At 40.9% G+C, this 14,090-nt stretch overlaps 2 protein-coding genes across 3 annotated transcripts in view; both read left to right on the top strand.

Annotated features, from left to right (window-relative positions):
• The window catches only part of sema3fa (sema domain, immunoglobulin domain (Ig), short basic domain, secreted, (semaphorin) 3Fa), a 56,436-nt gene extending 48,860 nt beyond the window's left edge, over positions 1–7,576 (top strand). For both annotated transcript variants that reach the window (XM_073469127.1, XM_073469128.1), the window contains exons 11-19: positions 1,715–1,784; positions 2,602–2,746; positions 2,855–3,077; positions 3,317–3,405; positions 3,524–3,565; positions 4,303–4,460; positions 4,596–4,663; positions 4,771–4,904; positions 5,298–7,576. In XM_073469127.1, coding sequence (XP_073325228.1) covers positions 1,715–1,784; positions 2,602–2,746; positions 2,855–3,077; positions 3,317–3,405; positions 3,524–3,565; positions 4,303–4,460; positions 4,596–4,663; positions 4,771–4,904; positions 5,298–5,726 — 1,358 coding nt within the window. In that variant the 3' untranslated portion in view covers positions 5,727–7,576. The remainder of the gene's footprint in view (positions 1–1,714; positions 1,785–2,601; positions 2,747–2,854; positions 3,078–3,316; positions 3,406–3,523; positions 3,566–4,302; positions 4,461–4,595; positions 4,664–4,770; positions 4,905–5,297) is intronic.
• Positions 7,577–8,955: 1,379 nt separating this feature from the next.
• On the top strand, positions 8,956–12,029 carry gnat1 (guanine nucleotide binding protein (G protein), alpha transducing activity polypeptide 1). Its single transcript, XM_073468921.1, has 8 exons — positions 8,956–9,112; positions 10,249–10,291; positions 10,382–10,523; positions 10,613–10,770; positions 10,853–10,981; positions 11,034–11,220; positions 11,309–11,462; positions 11,839–12,029. The coding sequence occupies exons 1-8, from the start codon at positions 9,007–9,009 to the stop codon at positions 12,027–12,029; spliced, it is 1,110 nt and encodes a 369-aa protein (XP_073325022.1). The 5' UTR covers positions 8,956–9,006.
• Positions 12,030–14,090: the final 2,061 nt, after the last annotated feature.

Below are 14,090 nucleotides of genomic sequence, written 5' to 3'. Positions count from 1 at the left end.
TGCTTTAGTGCGCAGCCATTACCTGTCATTTTCATACCTTGGCATGTGAGGAGATCGTTTTTACTGAAATGATTTCGAGCTCCCGATCAAAGGAGAGTTTGTTGATTTTGCAGAGTCAGAAATGAAATGAAAGCCATGTGAATTTAAGCTTGTTTATCTTGATAACGCTGAGGGTACAAGGATCAAATCATGTGTCATTACATTGCACCTTCAATGATTAATTGTAACTTCATTCAGGTGAAACATGAGAGATAAATCTGAGTGGATGGCTCTACGTTCTTACTGTCTTGCTTCAAGCTTCACAGATCTCAGGTTAAAAAAGAATGGGTAGGATTTCAAGCCTCATTATTGTAATTGGTGTTTTCCAAAGACTTGACTCTAGATAATTGTTGTCCTTGTCTTTTCAAGGCCATTTAAAACAAGCGATCCGAGCCCTTTTCACCGGTTTCCCGCTGATGCACAGCATTAAATGGACCTATGTGTTCTGTGTGTTGTGGTGAAGTGTTATTCTACTCAACCTGTCTACTTTAAATTTATTCCATTTTTCTTCCTCATTGCTTTTCCTTGCACTTTTCTCTCATTAAGCCATCAGAGGAGACGCAGGGTTCACAATCGCTTCAACCCCGCAGTCATTGGATGCATATGGCTCCTATTAAAGTTATGTTTCAGCTGAGATCTCTGTTTCACTCGTATTCCCTGCTGGGACTCAGGAACTGTAGTTTCAACATTGGAAGAGTTTGGATTCAGGATCTCACTGAGGCTCCGGTAACCACAAATCATGAGGAACTCTCCTTTAAACTCCCCTTCCTAGGAAGCAAAAAATCTCCATATGTCACAATTACAATTACTTTGGGTTGGAACCAGGTGGAATCTGGAAAGCTTTGGACGATTTGATGCAAGACACAGACACTAATATTTACTTAATGTGCCGTGTTTTCTCTGTCTGACCGTTCATCATGACAGTTGTGCTTCTGTAGAAAGGCTTCCTTTTTCATCAGTCCCAAACTGTAACTACGAATATTCTCTCAATTACTGAAATACCATTTTAGGTACTTGTATGTATTTCCATTTGCTGCTACTTTATACTTCTACTCCACTACATTTCAGAGGAGATATTCTACTTCCACTGCATTTCTTTAAACTGCGGCACCAAAATTACTCAGTGAGGTTTAGAAAAGATCATGTTTTGGGTCCAACACATCACTTACTTAATTTACCTTTACATTATTCACACAAGTTACCTTATGTAAGTTAAAAACAAATCAAAACCTGCACACTTTGTCACACACAGGACTCAAACCCCGCTCTCCTGGGTGAGAGTCTCATGTGTGACCTGTCCGACTCTTGACTGTTTTTTTGTTTTTTTTATATTAATACTGACCAGGATGCTTTATTTGACACATTGGGAGTGAGAATGAGCTTGTATGAGAGTGATATACCCTGTAAACCTCTCGATAGTTTAATTTGAATACTTGAATTTTGAATGCTTTGCCTTGTAATGGGGATTTTTTAAGTTGTTGTCAATGTGCTTTTACTTCCAGCTCAAAGCGTTTCTATTTGAGGAATGAGACTCAACAAATTACTTTTTCACCGACAGCAACTGATAAATCCTGCATAGAATGACTTGAATGGTCTCAGTACTTCTTCTTTCACTGCTTTTCATGCTGTAATACTGTGACTAATGACTCTAAACTTGACTGTCTTTATCTATTAGGGGATGTGTATATCCAGCCGACTCAAGACACCAAGAACCCCGTCATCTACGGAGTCTTCTCAGTTTCAGGGTGAGTGACTGACAGCTTCCTCCGACTCTCTAACTTTCATGCAGTTTGGAGAGAAGGTGTATTTTGGTTTCCTGCTTTTGTTTGTGTTCATTTTCACTCAGCCTGAAGGCGTCGGCTCTCTCTGATATTGAAATGCTGTGTTGTGTATGGCCTGTCAGATTCAGGCTACAAAGACAAAAACAGGGCTGTGAATGTGGAGCCCAGAGGGAGTCGTGCTCCTCTGAGAGACTGACTGAGCCTATAGTTCCTTATAGGTCAGGTTTGATAGCAAGTTGTCATTCAACAGCACGGCATTAAAATTCAAGGGAACCAACCAGAGATGGAAATTTAGATTCCGACTGCAGGGAGAGGCACGCGCAGAGTCATAATAAACGTGTCTTGATTAATGTATTTGAGAAACAAATACTGTTATTGTTTCCATCCTCTTCTAAGGCATCAGGCACATTTAAACCCAGCTGATAAAAACACATGCGGTGCTAATGATAGAGGCCCATGACAGGAGTTACAAACATAGTACACCCACCACACAGCAGCGAGAGCCCGAGCTCTGGCGATTCTCTGCAGTACGTGGGTGTTTGTATGTCAGTGTGTCAGACAGCTTGACTCTGGTTGAGTGTGTGTTTGTGCGTCATAATGTTTCAGTGTGTTCCTGTAAGAGGCCTGGCTGAGTACGTGGGAAGGAAGTAGATTGTACCAGCCGCAAAGAACACCCGTAGTAATTATCTCAGGGAGTGAGTTAATCTGTATCCTCGAGCTGCTGCTGCTGCTGCTGCTGTTGTCTCTGTGTGCTCATCCTTTATCTCCCGCCCTCCTCCAGGTCTGTGTTTAAAGGCTCGGCGGTGTGCGTCTACTCCATGGCCGACATCCGCATGGTCTTCAATGGGCCTTTTGCCCACAAGGAGGGGCCAAACTACCAGTGGGTGGCGTACACTGGGAAGATCCCCTACCCACGACCTGGCACTGTGAGTTATGAACAATAAAGATCTTTTATATAGAACTTGTTTTTACTGCATAAGGAATTTTCTTAATTGCAGGTTTGATAGTTATATGAATATTTTCTTTTTCAATAGTGTCCTGGAGGCACTTTCACCCCCAACATGAAATCCACAAAGGATTACCCAGATGAGGTGATCAACTTCATGAGAAACCACCCCACCATGTACAATGCAGTATACCCAGTGCACAAGCGCCCCCTGGTGGTCAGAACCAACGTGGACTACGAGTTCACCACAATTGCAGTGGACCAAGTGGCAGCTGCGGATGGGAGCTACGAGGTGCTCTTCCTGGGCACAGGTCAGCACAACACATTATATGATTATTGTACAGTGAGATAATAGTGTCAGTGTCAACTGTGTATGTCCTCTGGCTTTTGCTCTGTCCAGATGGGTTATATTTAGGGAATTCTCAAAGCAGTTTCCTGTCAGAAAACTGATAATTAAGTGGATGAAGTGAGTGCAGCTAAGGTTAGAAGTCTATAGCTCAAAACAATCAACAGGGCTGTGTCAAACTTGTATCGTTCTCCTGTTTTACAGATCGCGGGTCAGTCCAGAAAGTGATTGTCCTGCCCAGAGACGACCTGCAGACAGAGGAGCTGGTCTTAGAGGAAGTGGAGGTCTTCAAGGTCGGAACCTTATTCTCTTATCTATCTCCTATATCATGTTTGTTATCTGCGACAAAAAAATAACACTGAATATTTGTTTTCTGCTCGTTTAAAGCTGTCGTTAACTTTGTCACTGCAGGTTCCCACATCAATTACCACCATGAAGATTTCATCCAAAAGGGTAAGTTACTTTGAAGTGGCTCAGACCACATAGTTAAGCAAATAAGTTAATTGTAGCACAGCAGTCAGACGTCAGATAAAATATGTGTGTACAGTCGTTATTCTAAATGAGAAAATTACGTAAGCCTTATGTACAAACATACAAAACACAAGGGGGAATCAAAACATATGAAAAAGTAAATAACATAACAAATAACATACAAATGGCAAAATACAAACAATCAAAATCATCGTTACATTTTACATTTTAAAGTAAAAAAACAAATAACAATATAAGTATATGTTGTAACACTTAACTAAACAGTTACCATAGTTTCTACAGTTCTCTGAAAGGAGTTAGTACAGTATGTAACTGTACATTCATGGGAAGGTTCCTGGAAAGAACCATGTAATTTTGGTGCTTATTATATGGGAAACAGACACGGTGTTCAAATGGTGGATTTACAGTTAATCACTGCAGTTATTTTCTAACCTTGAGAGCTGAACTGGAAAAAAAGTGGAATTTAGCTGCAGCCAAGCATATTGTACATGTATACATATACACATACGTACCTGGAGAATACTATTTGGCTTTGAATGGAGTAAAAGGAAATCCTTCAGGAAAACAGCAACTGATTATAAACTCAACACAACTACTTACTTTCTCAGACCTGTAAAATAAAAGTGGTACTGAAAATGTTTGTCTCTGATTACTTTGTTTTCTGATCTTTACCTCTGTTTATCTTTTTTTTTTAATAGCAACAACTGTATGTAGGATCAGTGTTGGGGGTGACCCACCTGGCTCTCCATCGCTGTGATGTGTACGGGGAGGCCTGCGCTGACTGCTGTCTGGCCAGAGACCCGTACTGCGCCTGGGATGGCAAATCCTGCTCCAGATACTCGTCCTCACAGAAGAGGTGAGGATTAAGATTGTATAGACAGTATGTACAGTACTTGTTTGCATGTGTTTGTGTTTTACTTGATAGCGAGGTAATTTTGAAATATGTTGAAGTTAAGCTTTTTATTTTGTTCTGTTGATCTGACCCCTCTAGACGGAGCCGTCGGCAGGATGTAAAGTATGGCAACCCAATCCGCCAGTGCAGAGGTTATAACTCTAACAGTGAGTATCGGGATACCTACCTACCACTTTGAGTGCGCTCTATCCATCTATCTAGTTTGTGTATTTTATACATTTTCTCATGAATAATGCATCATATTGTTTTCTAGCCAATAAGAACACTCTGGAGACGGTTCAGTATGGGGTGGAGGGCAGCACCACGTTCCTGGAGTGCCAGGCAAGGTCTCCTCACATGTCTCTCAAGTGGCACCTGCAGAAGGAAAACAGCGACAGAAGAAAAGAGGTGAGCAAAGCCTTCACTGTAACGTGGTTTGAAGCTGTCTGTATAATCAGAGCACATTACTGCAGTTCTGGTGTGTGAATCTAAAGATGGGTGACAAGTTAAAGGAAAAACCAACATGAAGTGTCTTCGTATGGATTCAGGCCACCACAAACAACTTCAAGGCTCCTTTCCAAGTCTATGAACGCCATTTCTCCACAAAATATTGCGTCATTTTTACATATGACTTTTTTTTAATCAGGTATTCTCATTGAGAGCAACATCACTTTTGCAAGAGAGACCTGAATACAGCTGATATAAATAAATAAAAACAGAGACGAGTCCTTTAATTTGTCCCCCATCCTGATATGAATGTTAAAATTTTACATTTAACATCTTTACTGTCCCTCCTTCCAGATTCGCTCAGAGGGTCGCACCCTGAAAACAGAACAAGGTCTCCTGATCCGCTCTCTGCAGTCGTCTGACGGCGGCATCTACCAGTGCACCTCCACAGAGAAAAACTTCAAGCACACGCTCGTCAAACTGCAGCTTGTGGTGCTTTCCAGTCGCACGGTCAACAACGTGTTGGTGGAAACGGGAAGCCCGGCCCTCCCTCCGCTGCAGTCCAGCACCTGGACTCCGAGCGCCGGTCAGTATAAGGACCTGCTGACCATCCTGAGCCAACCGGAGATGGGCCTGATCAACCAGTACTGCCAGGATTACTGGCAGCTCGGAGAGGGCACCCTCGGGGACAACAAAGCCAAAAGCCTGAAGGAGCTGAAAGAGCAGAAGAAGCCTCGCAACCGTCGGCATCATGATGAGCAAACGACTCCAGCTGAGACATGAGGAGCTGGATTTACACCTTATCAAACACCCCCCAGTCCTACCTGTCTACCTTTTCACACCACCCCCTAGGGAAATGACTCCAGTTAGAAAAATCAACGGACAAGACAGACACTGCAACCAAAAGCAACAGCATCAAACAGTCTCTATGTAACTGTTGGAAAAAATACACAATATTTATTGTAGGTTGTAAAAAGTAATTCTTTGTACCTATCTAGAAAACATGTTTTTTTTGTGAATAGGTAAATCTGTGCAAATATTGTTGTTATTATAATATTATTGTTAGTGTTATTGTTTATTACGATGTGTTATTACGTTGAGAATATCTTTATGTTTGGTGTTTTTGAGAAACAGCAACAGTAACCGAGGACATTGGGAGTTATCCACACATGGATTCACAGACTGTGAAGGTGACCGTGTTGGATCACTTGACTGCTGGCAGTATTCAGTGTCTACGCTGGAAGTCGAGTCGAAATTCTCAGACTCCTCGAACTAAAGCAGACAGTTTTCTGTTTTGTTTTTTTTACTGCGAGCTGTTGACAGAATGATGACGGCATTTCTTGGGACATGAACGGATGAAAAGAAATGCCCGCCGACTGCAGCTGTGACGACGCGTCACGCTCTCACACGGTCACATGTTGATGAAAGAAGGCCCTTTGTGGCAGGTACAGTGAGACGTCTCTCCTCTCATGCTGTGGTCCAGCCTGACCTCACGTAACGATGTTGCATCACCCGCCCAAATTCTTCCAAAAATCAGTTGCTGCCAAGTGTTTGTTTTGTTTATATGTGAATATCACATCTCAATGTTGTATCCTTAACAAACGTGATCTTTGTGATAAGCTGTTTTTTGGGGGGTTAAAGGGTGTTTTAACGACACAAAAGCTGAAAATATAACATTGCCTTCTCTTTTCTCTTTTGGAGATGAGAAATTCCAGCAGGCAGCTAAATGTGAGTTTGTGACAGTTTGTGATAAATAAAAAATATTAGAGACGAAGCACCTTCTGTTGCCAAATTGGTAAATACTTCACATGTATCTGTGGCATCTGCAGTATATTCATATAAGGAAGAGCAGCTTGTATGTCCCAAGCTCTCCAACGTTTGCATTCCTGCCAGTTTCATGCTAAATATCGGTTTCACTAATAAGTCTACACGTAGATTAGCATTGATTGGGAATTAACTATTTTAACTGGTGCTGTATTTTCTGTATTAGCTGGTTAACAACAGAGCTCTACTGCAGTGCCATCCTGCCATCATACATGCCACAGACTTCATATAAACTGTTTATACCGAGCAGCTTCCATACAGTAAAAGAAAATTGTCACAAGTACAACCACTAACAAGCCGATCACCACCAAACCTGAAGAGAAACATGTACCAAAATCTTCAGAAGGTGGCTTTTCATTGTGCATGGCATGTACAGTGTATGTATATGGTATTTGTCTAAAATGCTCTGTTGCTGTGGATGTCAGTGAATGTCTTTCTTGTCGTGGGAATATGGAAATACTATCAGTGCAGGAAAGATGTGCTCGAACCTTTTCATGGTGGGAAATGCTGAAAGTACAAGAAGGTCAGATTGTGATTTTATCTCTCTCTCCTCTCTCTCTCTCTGTATGTCTCTCTCTCTCTCTCTCTCGTTCTCAATACTTTGCAAAACAAATTTGCATATATTTCAAACACGTGCATCTATTTTATTTTCTCTGTTGGCAGACTGCTCTGGGTCCTTGAGGTAAAGTAATGTATGATATAATGCACAGTTGATGTTATTGTAATGACTTGTAAAAAATTACTATCTTTTTCTTCCTCATCAATGTTGCTGACTAATAAATTAAAGCTCTATATTTTATAATAACAAAGGTTCTGTTCTGTTTGCCAACGTAGAACAACTGCAGGGAGGTCTACAGATCTTTTACTTAAAGCAACATTATGTAACTTTTTCTTTTACTTTAAAATAACGTCTTCAAAATCATGTTGATGGTACAGTGTCTTGTAATAGGGTGAATGGTGTCTGTCACTTGTTTCTGCACTGTGTAACTTCAGTGAGAGGGTAGGATCACAGCGTTACATACATGTTTACTTCAAGAAGTTTTCAACATAATGTTGTCATGCCATAATGAGTTTTGTTTGTAGTTAGCACCTACATTACGTTTGAAAAATTGTTAAAGACCTGGGATTTGTATTTATGACAGCGGTGCTGCACTCAGAAACTGGGGGGGGGGGCGCCAAATTGCACAAAATGCCAATTTCTACATAATGTTGCTTTAGGTAGCTTTTTAGTTATTTGTAGATTGTAGAATCGGGAGCTTAACCAATGATGACTCCACAAAAGAGCACGAAGCACAAAAGTCAAAGCGATGATAATAAACTTTATTTACAACAAAAAACAGAAAAAGAAACGACAAGTTATCGTGTGTAAGGAAATGCACTGCATGCTCACACACACACACACACGCACGCACACACACTGTGCTTGCACACAGATACACATAATTGAAAGTGAGTAGATTAGGATCCTTAACCAGCTTCAGATTGAGGTCAATGAGATCTGTCAGGTGAAACCGCAAAGCTCTTTAAGCACTTCAGAGCTCACCCTTCAGTCTGCATGGATCCTACAAGAAATGTCAGCGCGTCTGTCTCCATGTTTGGAGGGGTCTGCTTATTTAGCTCAGTGAGCCCCCTATGCTGTGATTGTTGTATTGTGTGAAGAGGAAACTGTCTCTTTTAATCCCTCTAATCAACAAGTTGCAAAACACCATATGCCCTACATTTAAGGCCACATTTAGGCCTACCTGCACCCACATCTGGTTTAATTTTTATTTTGGTCTCGATGTCAGATGAATCTAGTTTCCGGCCAGAGGTGCAACAATCAGCACCAAGTTATTTAGCTACACACACCTCTCTTTTAAAGGCACCTAAGAAAGGCATAGAGAGATAAGCACTTGAGCCGATGTTCATCTTCCGCTGAGCACAGCAAAGTCCCCCTAAAGGTTAGATCACTCCTCCACTGATGTATGTCTGCTTCTCCTCACACCTTTCACCCTGCCCTAAAACACCCCTCGTCCTTGCTCTCCATTGGCCCTCCTGGGTCAGGTGGGCAGAGGATGCCCGAAATCCTCTCCTAAGACAGGAAAATGCTCAAACATTCTCCAGTGTTTGCTGCAGGCGGTTGACGCACCAGCTGCGCAGTTGACGGCACCGGTCGGAGAGTAGGCGATCACACCCTACTTCCATTTTTTTCCCGACACTTGGCTTTTGAGCAGAGGGGCCCCAAACAGGGAAAAGTAGGATGGGGGCTGGAGCTAGCGCCGAGGAGAAACACTCCAGAGAGCTGGAGAAGAAGCTGAAGGAGGATGCCGACAAGGATGCAAGGACTGTCAAGCTGCTGCTGCTAGGTAAAGACAGCCTGCAATGAGAGGACACCTCATCGTCATAGTTACACATATTTAAGGGCCCCATTAGGCCCCATGGTGAGGCTACAAGAGAAATAGCTAACCTGTCTAATCTGTCTATGGGACGTAATTTTAGCTGATTCTTGTAAATAGTTTGGTTTAGTCTTTCATAAACTTCATTTTGAAGTTTGCTGAGATCTGAATAACCTCACAAAATGTGCATTAAATTCCTGTTCATTTATATTAACCGTGATGAAAACAAGCAACATGTTTGAGTCAAGTGAAATGCTTAATAACCTGTGTCATTGAATTGCTGAGACACCTCGATAATCACTCAAGCCAATCCCTTGTTAATCCTGAAACAACAGGTTGTGCTGCACAAAGGGCTTAACCCTGAAGGACACAGATACCTCACCGCTCATCCCAAACAGGGATGTACCGTTCAAATACAATAACCTAAATACATCAGATGGAATAAGCTTATTAATGGGAGGGAAGTAAAGGATTTTTGTTGGGTTAGCATTTTTTTTTTTAACCAAATGACCATCAAATTCCAGGCACTAAAATATGTTTATATGGTATATAACAGTGTTGGATTTAAAATCAAAGTACAGTTGGGAGTAATCTGTCTGGTTTTTAAAGACACTGTTTCACACTCAGCTTTATCATCTCCTCATAATGATGTAGGTCAGGGGCAGGAAAAGTTCCCCCTGACATCAGCTTTGAACAAGATTAGACCTAAAGTAAGAAGCATTTTCATCCTCCTGTCTGATGAATCCCACTAGGTCACCTGCAGTTAATATCATTCTCCTCTCATTTTAAAGGGGCTCTTTGTAAAGATTTATAGCGATTTACATGTATTAATAATTTTTTTATTGGCCATATGTGAGCAGATTGTAACGTGACGTGTGGACACAAACAGAGAGCAACAGTAGCTAACGTTAGTTTTGAAATGGAGTCTGCTAACATAAACTACAGTACAGGCACAGACGCACCACAGAGCCCCTTTAAAATAAACTCAAAACGTCAAAAAAACTACTGTAACAAAAAAGTTATTTCCCGGAAACCATTAAAAATGTCGAAAAATATTTATTTTTAAACCATAACTGCATTCAATTTGTTTTTCTTCTTTCACATAGGTGCTGGAGAATCAGGAAAGAGCACAATCGTCAAACAGATGAAGTGAGATCATTTGACTTTGCACTTACGCGATGACTCGTTTCTTCTCTAACTGACTGTAAATCACACACTAACACTGTATCCTCTCATCAGAATTATCCACAAAGATGGTTACTCACTTGAAGAATGTTTGGAGTTCATCGTCATCATCTACAGCAACACCCTGCAGTCAATCATGGCCATTGTGAAGGCCATGAACACACTCAACATCGGCTACGGCCACGCTGACCAGCAGGTAACGACAGCTGAGATAGACTTCGGTGTGTTTCACATAAACTGTTAATTGCAGAACACTAAGCATAACTTGAATGTGTCTCTGTCCAGGATGACGCCAGGAAGCTCATGCACCTTGCAGACACCATTGAGGAAGGCTCCATGCCTAAAGAGCTGGCAGACATCATTCTGCGCCTGTGGAAGGACACTGGCATACAGGCGTGCTTTGACAGGGCCTCCGAGTACCAACTCAACGACTCCGCTGGATAGTAAGAAATTACCTGAGATTTAAAATTGCTACAATATCTCTCATTTGTGTTTGTTATTGAATGAATGTTTCTCTTCCCTCAGCTACCTGAATGACTTGGAGCGACTGGTCCAACCAGGCTACGTGCCCACTGAGCAGGATGTGCTGCGATCAAGAGTGAAGACCACTGGTATCATCGAGACCCAGTTCTCCTTCAAAGATCTCCATTTCAGGTGATTCAACGCAGTGTTTCTGAAGAGGCGAGCACCAATGACTCATCATCAGTGCTCCCACTGTGATAGATCACAATCATAAAGATGGCGTGTTTCTGTTTCCGTGCAGAATGTTTGATGTGGGTGGCCAGAGGTCAGAGAGGAAGAAGTGGATCCATTGTTTCGAAGGTGTGACCTGTATCATCTTCATTGCTGCTTTGAGCGCCTACGACATGGTGCTGGTGGAGGACGATGAAGTGGTAGGATTATTTGTGCCTTATCCTTTTCTGCCAACCAGCAGTTCATTGATTAGAAAAGGCTCCTCACTGGGACACATTTTTCTTTCAGAATCGAATGCACGAAAGTCTGCACTTGTTCAACAGTATCTGCAACCACCGCTACTTCATCGCCACCTCCATCGTACTCTTCCTCAACAAGAAAGACGTGTTCATTGAGAAGATCAAGAAAGCTCATCTCAGCATGTGCTTCCCTGATTACGATGGTGAGGTGATCACAACACACAAAGTCCAGTGTGTAAGATTTAGGGGGATCTATTCGCAGAAAAGGAATTATTTTTTCATTGTGTATAATCACCTGAAACTATGGATTGTTGTGTTTTTGTTAGCTTCGAATGAATCCTTTATGTTCCTATGCTGTGTTGCTCTGCCATGTTTCTACAGTAGCCCAGAATGGACAAACCAAACACTGGCAATTTTTAGCTGCCACCGTAGGGGAGGCTGAAACAAGTGGTATTCAGTTGGTTGCTCATCTGTAACATCACTTCTAGATGCCACTAAATCCCACACATCAGACCTTTAGGGATATTAACAAGTGACAAACTAAATGTGTCCCTTTGTTTTACTGTCTCATTCATTAAGGTCCTAATACTTATGAGGATGCTGGTAACTACATCAAAATTCAGTTCTTGGACCTGAACATGCGCCGAGACATCAAAGAAATCTACTCTCACATGACCTGCGCCACAGACACAGAGAACGTCAAGTTTGTGTTCGATGCCGTAACCGACATCATCATCAAAGAAAACCTGAAAGATTGTGGTCTCTTCTAAGAGCCATGCTGAGACGCCCACTGAAGGTGAGCAAAGTTTGCAAAGTTTTCTATAACGATGATTCAGATTTAAAACCCTTCGACCAGCTGATTAAGCAGTGTGACTTTCTGTTCTTTCTACAGGGTGATGTTGTAGCCCCGTCACGTCCCACAAATCCCTTCTTGATTCAAACTGAGGATGAATGAAGATGAAAACTTTCCCCTCAAACCAGCGAACGCAAAGAAATAAAGATCAAATTGGTTGTGTTCAAGTTGTAGTTTTGACCAAAGACTTCAGGTCAACTAAGACCGCAAGACAGCTCTTGAGTCAGAAAATCCTGTGCAGATTTCAGATGAGTTGAATTTTAGTAACTTCTCTCTCGAGTCTCGTGAACTTGTCTTCGGTGGGCTATGCAATCTGTAGTTAAGACATCAAAAGCTTCTGTCAGCATAAAGCATTTTCCTCTGACATGTACTAATGTGAATAGATGTCAGGCTTATTATACATCGTCTCTATGCTCCAGTAACTGGTCAATATTGAGCCAAAAAGTAAAACGAGAGGGCCTCACCACCTGCAGACGCACTTCAACTTTTGTTAGTTAAATTTAAAAAGAACTTGTCACTAGAAATGGCTTTTACATACAGATACTCTACAGCACAGTTTGGGACAATTCAAACACAATTGAATTTTTAAAGAGTGTTAGAAAGTGTAACTTTTTGCAATAGTTGAAAAGGGCCATGTATATATTTAAACTGTTTTCTATTGGACAGTTCATGAAGTGTGGTGATACCATGTGGATCTGTAACACTGATGAGCGGTAGATGTAAGATACTTCAACTTAAAAGTCCTTGTGGATCTACAGGCCTTTGAGGCAACAATCCTGTACAGAAATCAATAATTGTAAACCTTGACTAAACGTATTAAAGCTTCTGTAGATTGGTTTTCGATTTTTCACAAATAAAAACTAACACAGCAATTGTTCATTGTTCATATTGTGTCATTTATTAATTTCACAGGATGTTTCAGTTTCCTTTCCTAGAATTATGAGACCAGTCATGTTTAGTGTGGAGGACCAAAACTGACAAAATCAAAATTAATCAATAAATGAATCAATAAATGACTCAATAGATAAATTAATATGCCAATAAATGCACCAAAAATCATCTTACAAATATATTTAGGCATTATTTAATATATAATATGTGGCATAAATTGATATTTCTTTTTTAAATTTGCTTCTATATTTATTTACATTTGCATTAATTCCCCAATTTACTTAATAAATATTAAATTATATTGATTATATTTATTTTCCCAAATGTATTTTGTTTTCTCTTTTTAGCTTCATTTTTATTTGCATTTCTGCTCGATAGACATTCGAGTACATAGATCGACTATACATGCCCTGCTCCTACACCGATGGCCACGGTCACGATTCATTTAATTATTGATCCATTTATTTTTTATTTTGGCAGTTTCGGTCCTCTAAAGTTTAGGATTGAACCACCTTAACCTTTAATTTCAGTCAGAATAAAAGAACATCTTGGGAAATACACTGATTCACTTTCTTACTGGAAGTTAGATCAGAAGATTGATACCACTTTAATGTCTGTATGGTAAATATCAGAGTTTAGCTTAGCACGAAGGCTGAATACCAAAGCCTTCTGCTTACAAGAACCTCTAAAGCTAACTAATTAACATAATATATCTTGTTAATCTAAGGAGGATTTTGTTGCCCTTGGGCAGAGCCAAGCTAGCTGATTCCCCTTGGTTTCCTGGTTTTGTGCTAAGCTAGGTTAACCTAACCAGCTTCTGGTACTAGCTTCCTATTTACCATACATGGGCCCATTTCACCACAGTTGCACAATCAGATAAATTCCTGTCCAATTCATTTTGATGTGATCAACTAATCAAACTTAACACCATACTTTGGACCCATACGTGAGCATGCGAGATTCCTGCAGGTCTCCATGCTTTCAAAACTTTTCATAACGCCCCAGACTGCTTTTCAAGTGGTATCAATCCTCTATCATATTTCCCAAAATGTCAAATTATTCTTTTAAATACAATCTGAGATAAAGC

The sequence above is a fragment of the Pagrus major genome, chromosome 6 (genome assembly GCF_040436345.1).
Source record: "Pagrus major chromosome 6, Pma_NU_1.0".
NCBI lineage: Eukaryota > Metazoa > Chordata > Actinopteri > Spariformes > Sparidae > Pagrus > Pagrus major.
This window is presented reverse-complemented; position numbering and strand designations above follow the sequence as displayed.

Coding starts and splice junctions, on each gene's coding strand:
- gnat1 (XM_073468921.1), top strand. CDS start 9,007: ATGGGGGCTGGAGCTAGCGCCGAGGAGAAACACTCCAGAGAGCTGGAG. Junction 9,113..10,248: donor TGTCAAGCTGCTGCTGCTAG/GTAAAGACAGCC, acceptor TCTTTCACATAG/GTGCTGGAGAATCAGGAAAG. Junction 11,463..11,838: donor GTGCTTCCCTGATTACGATG/GTGAGGTGATCA, acceptor TCATTCATTAAG/GTCCTAATACTTATGAGGAT.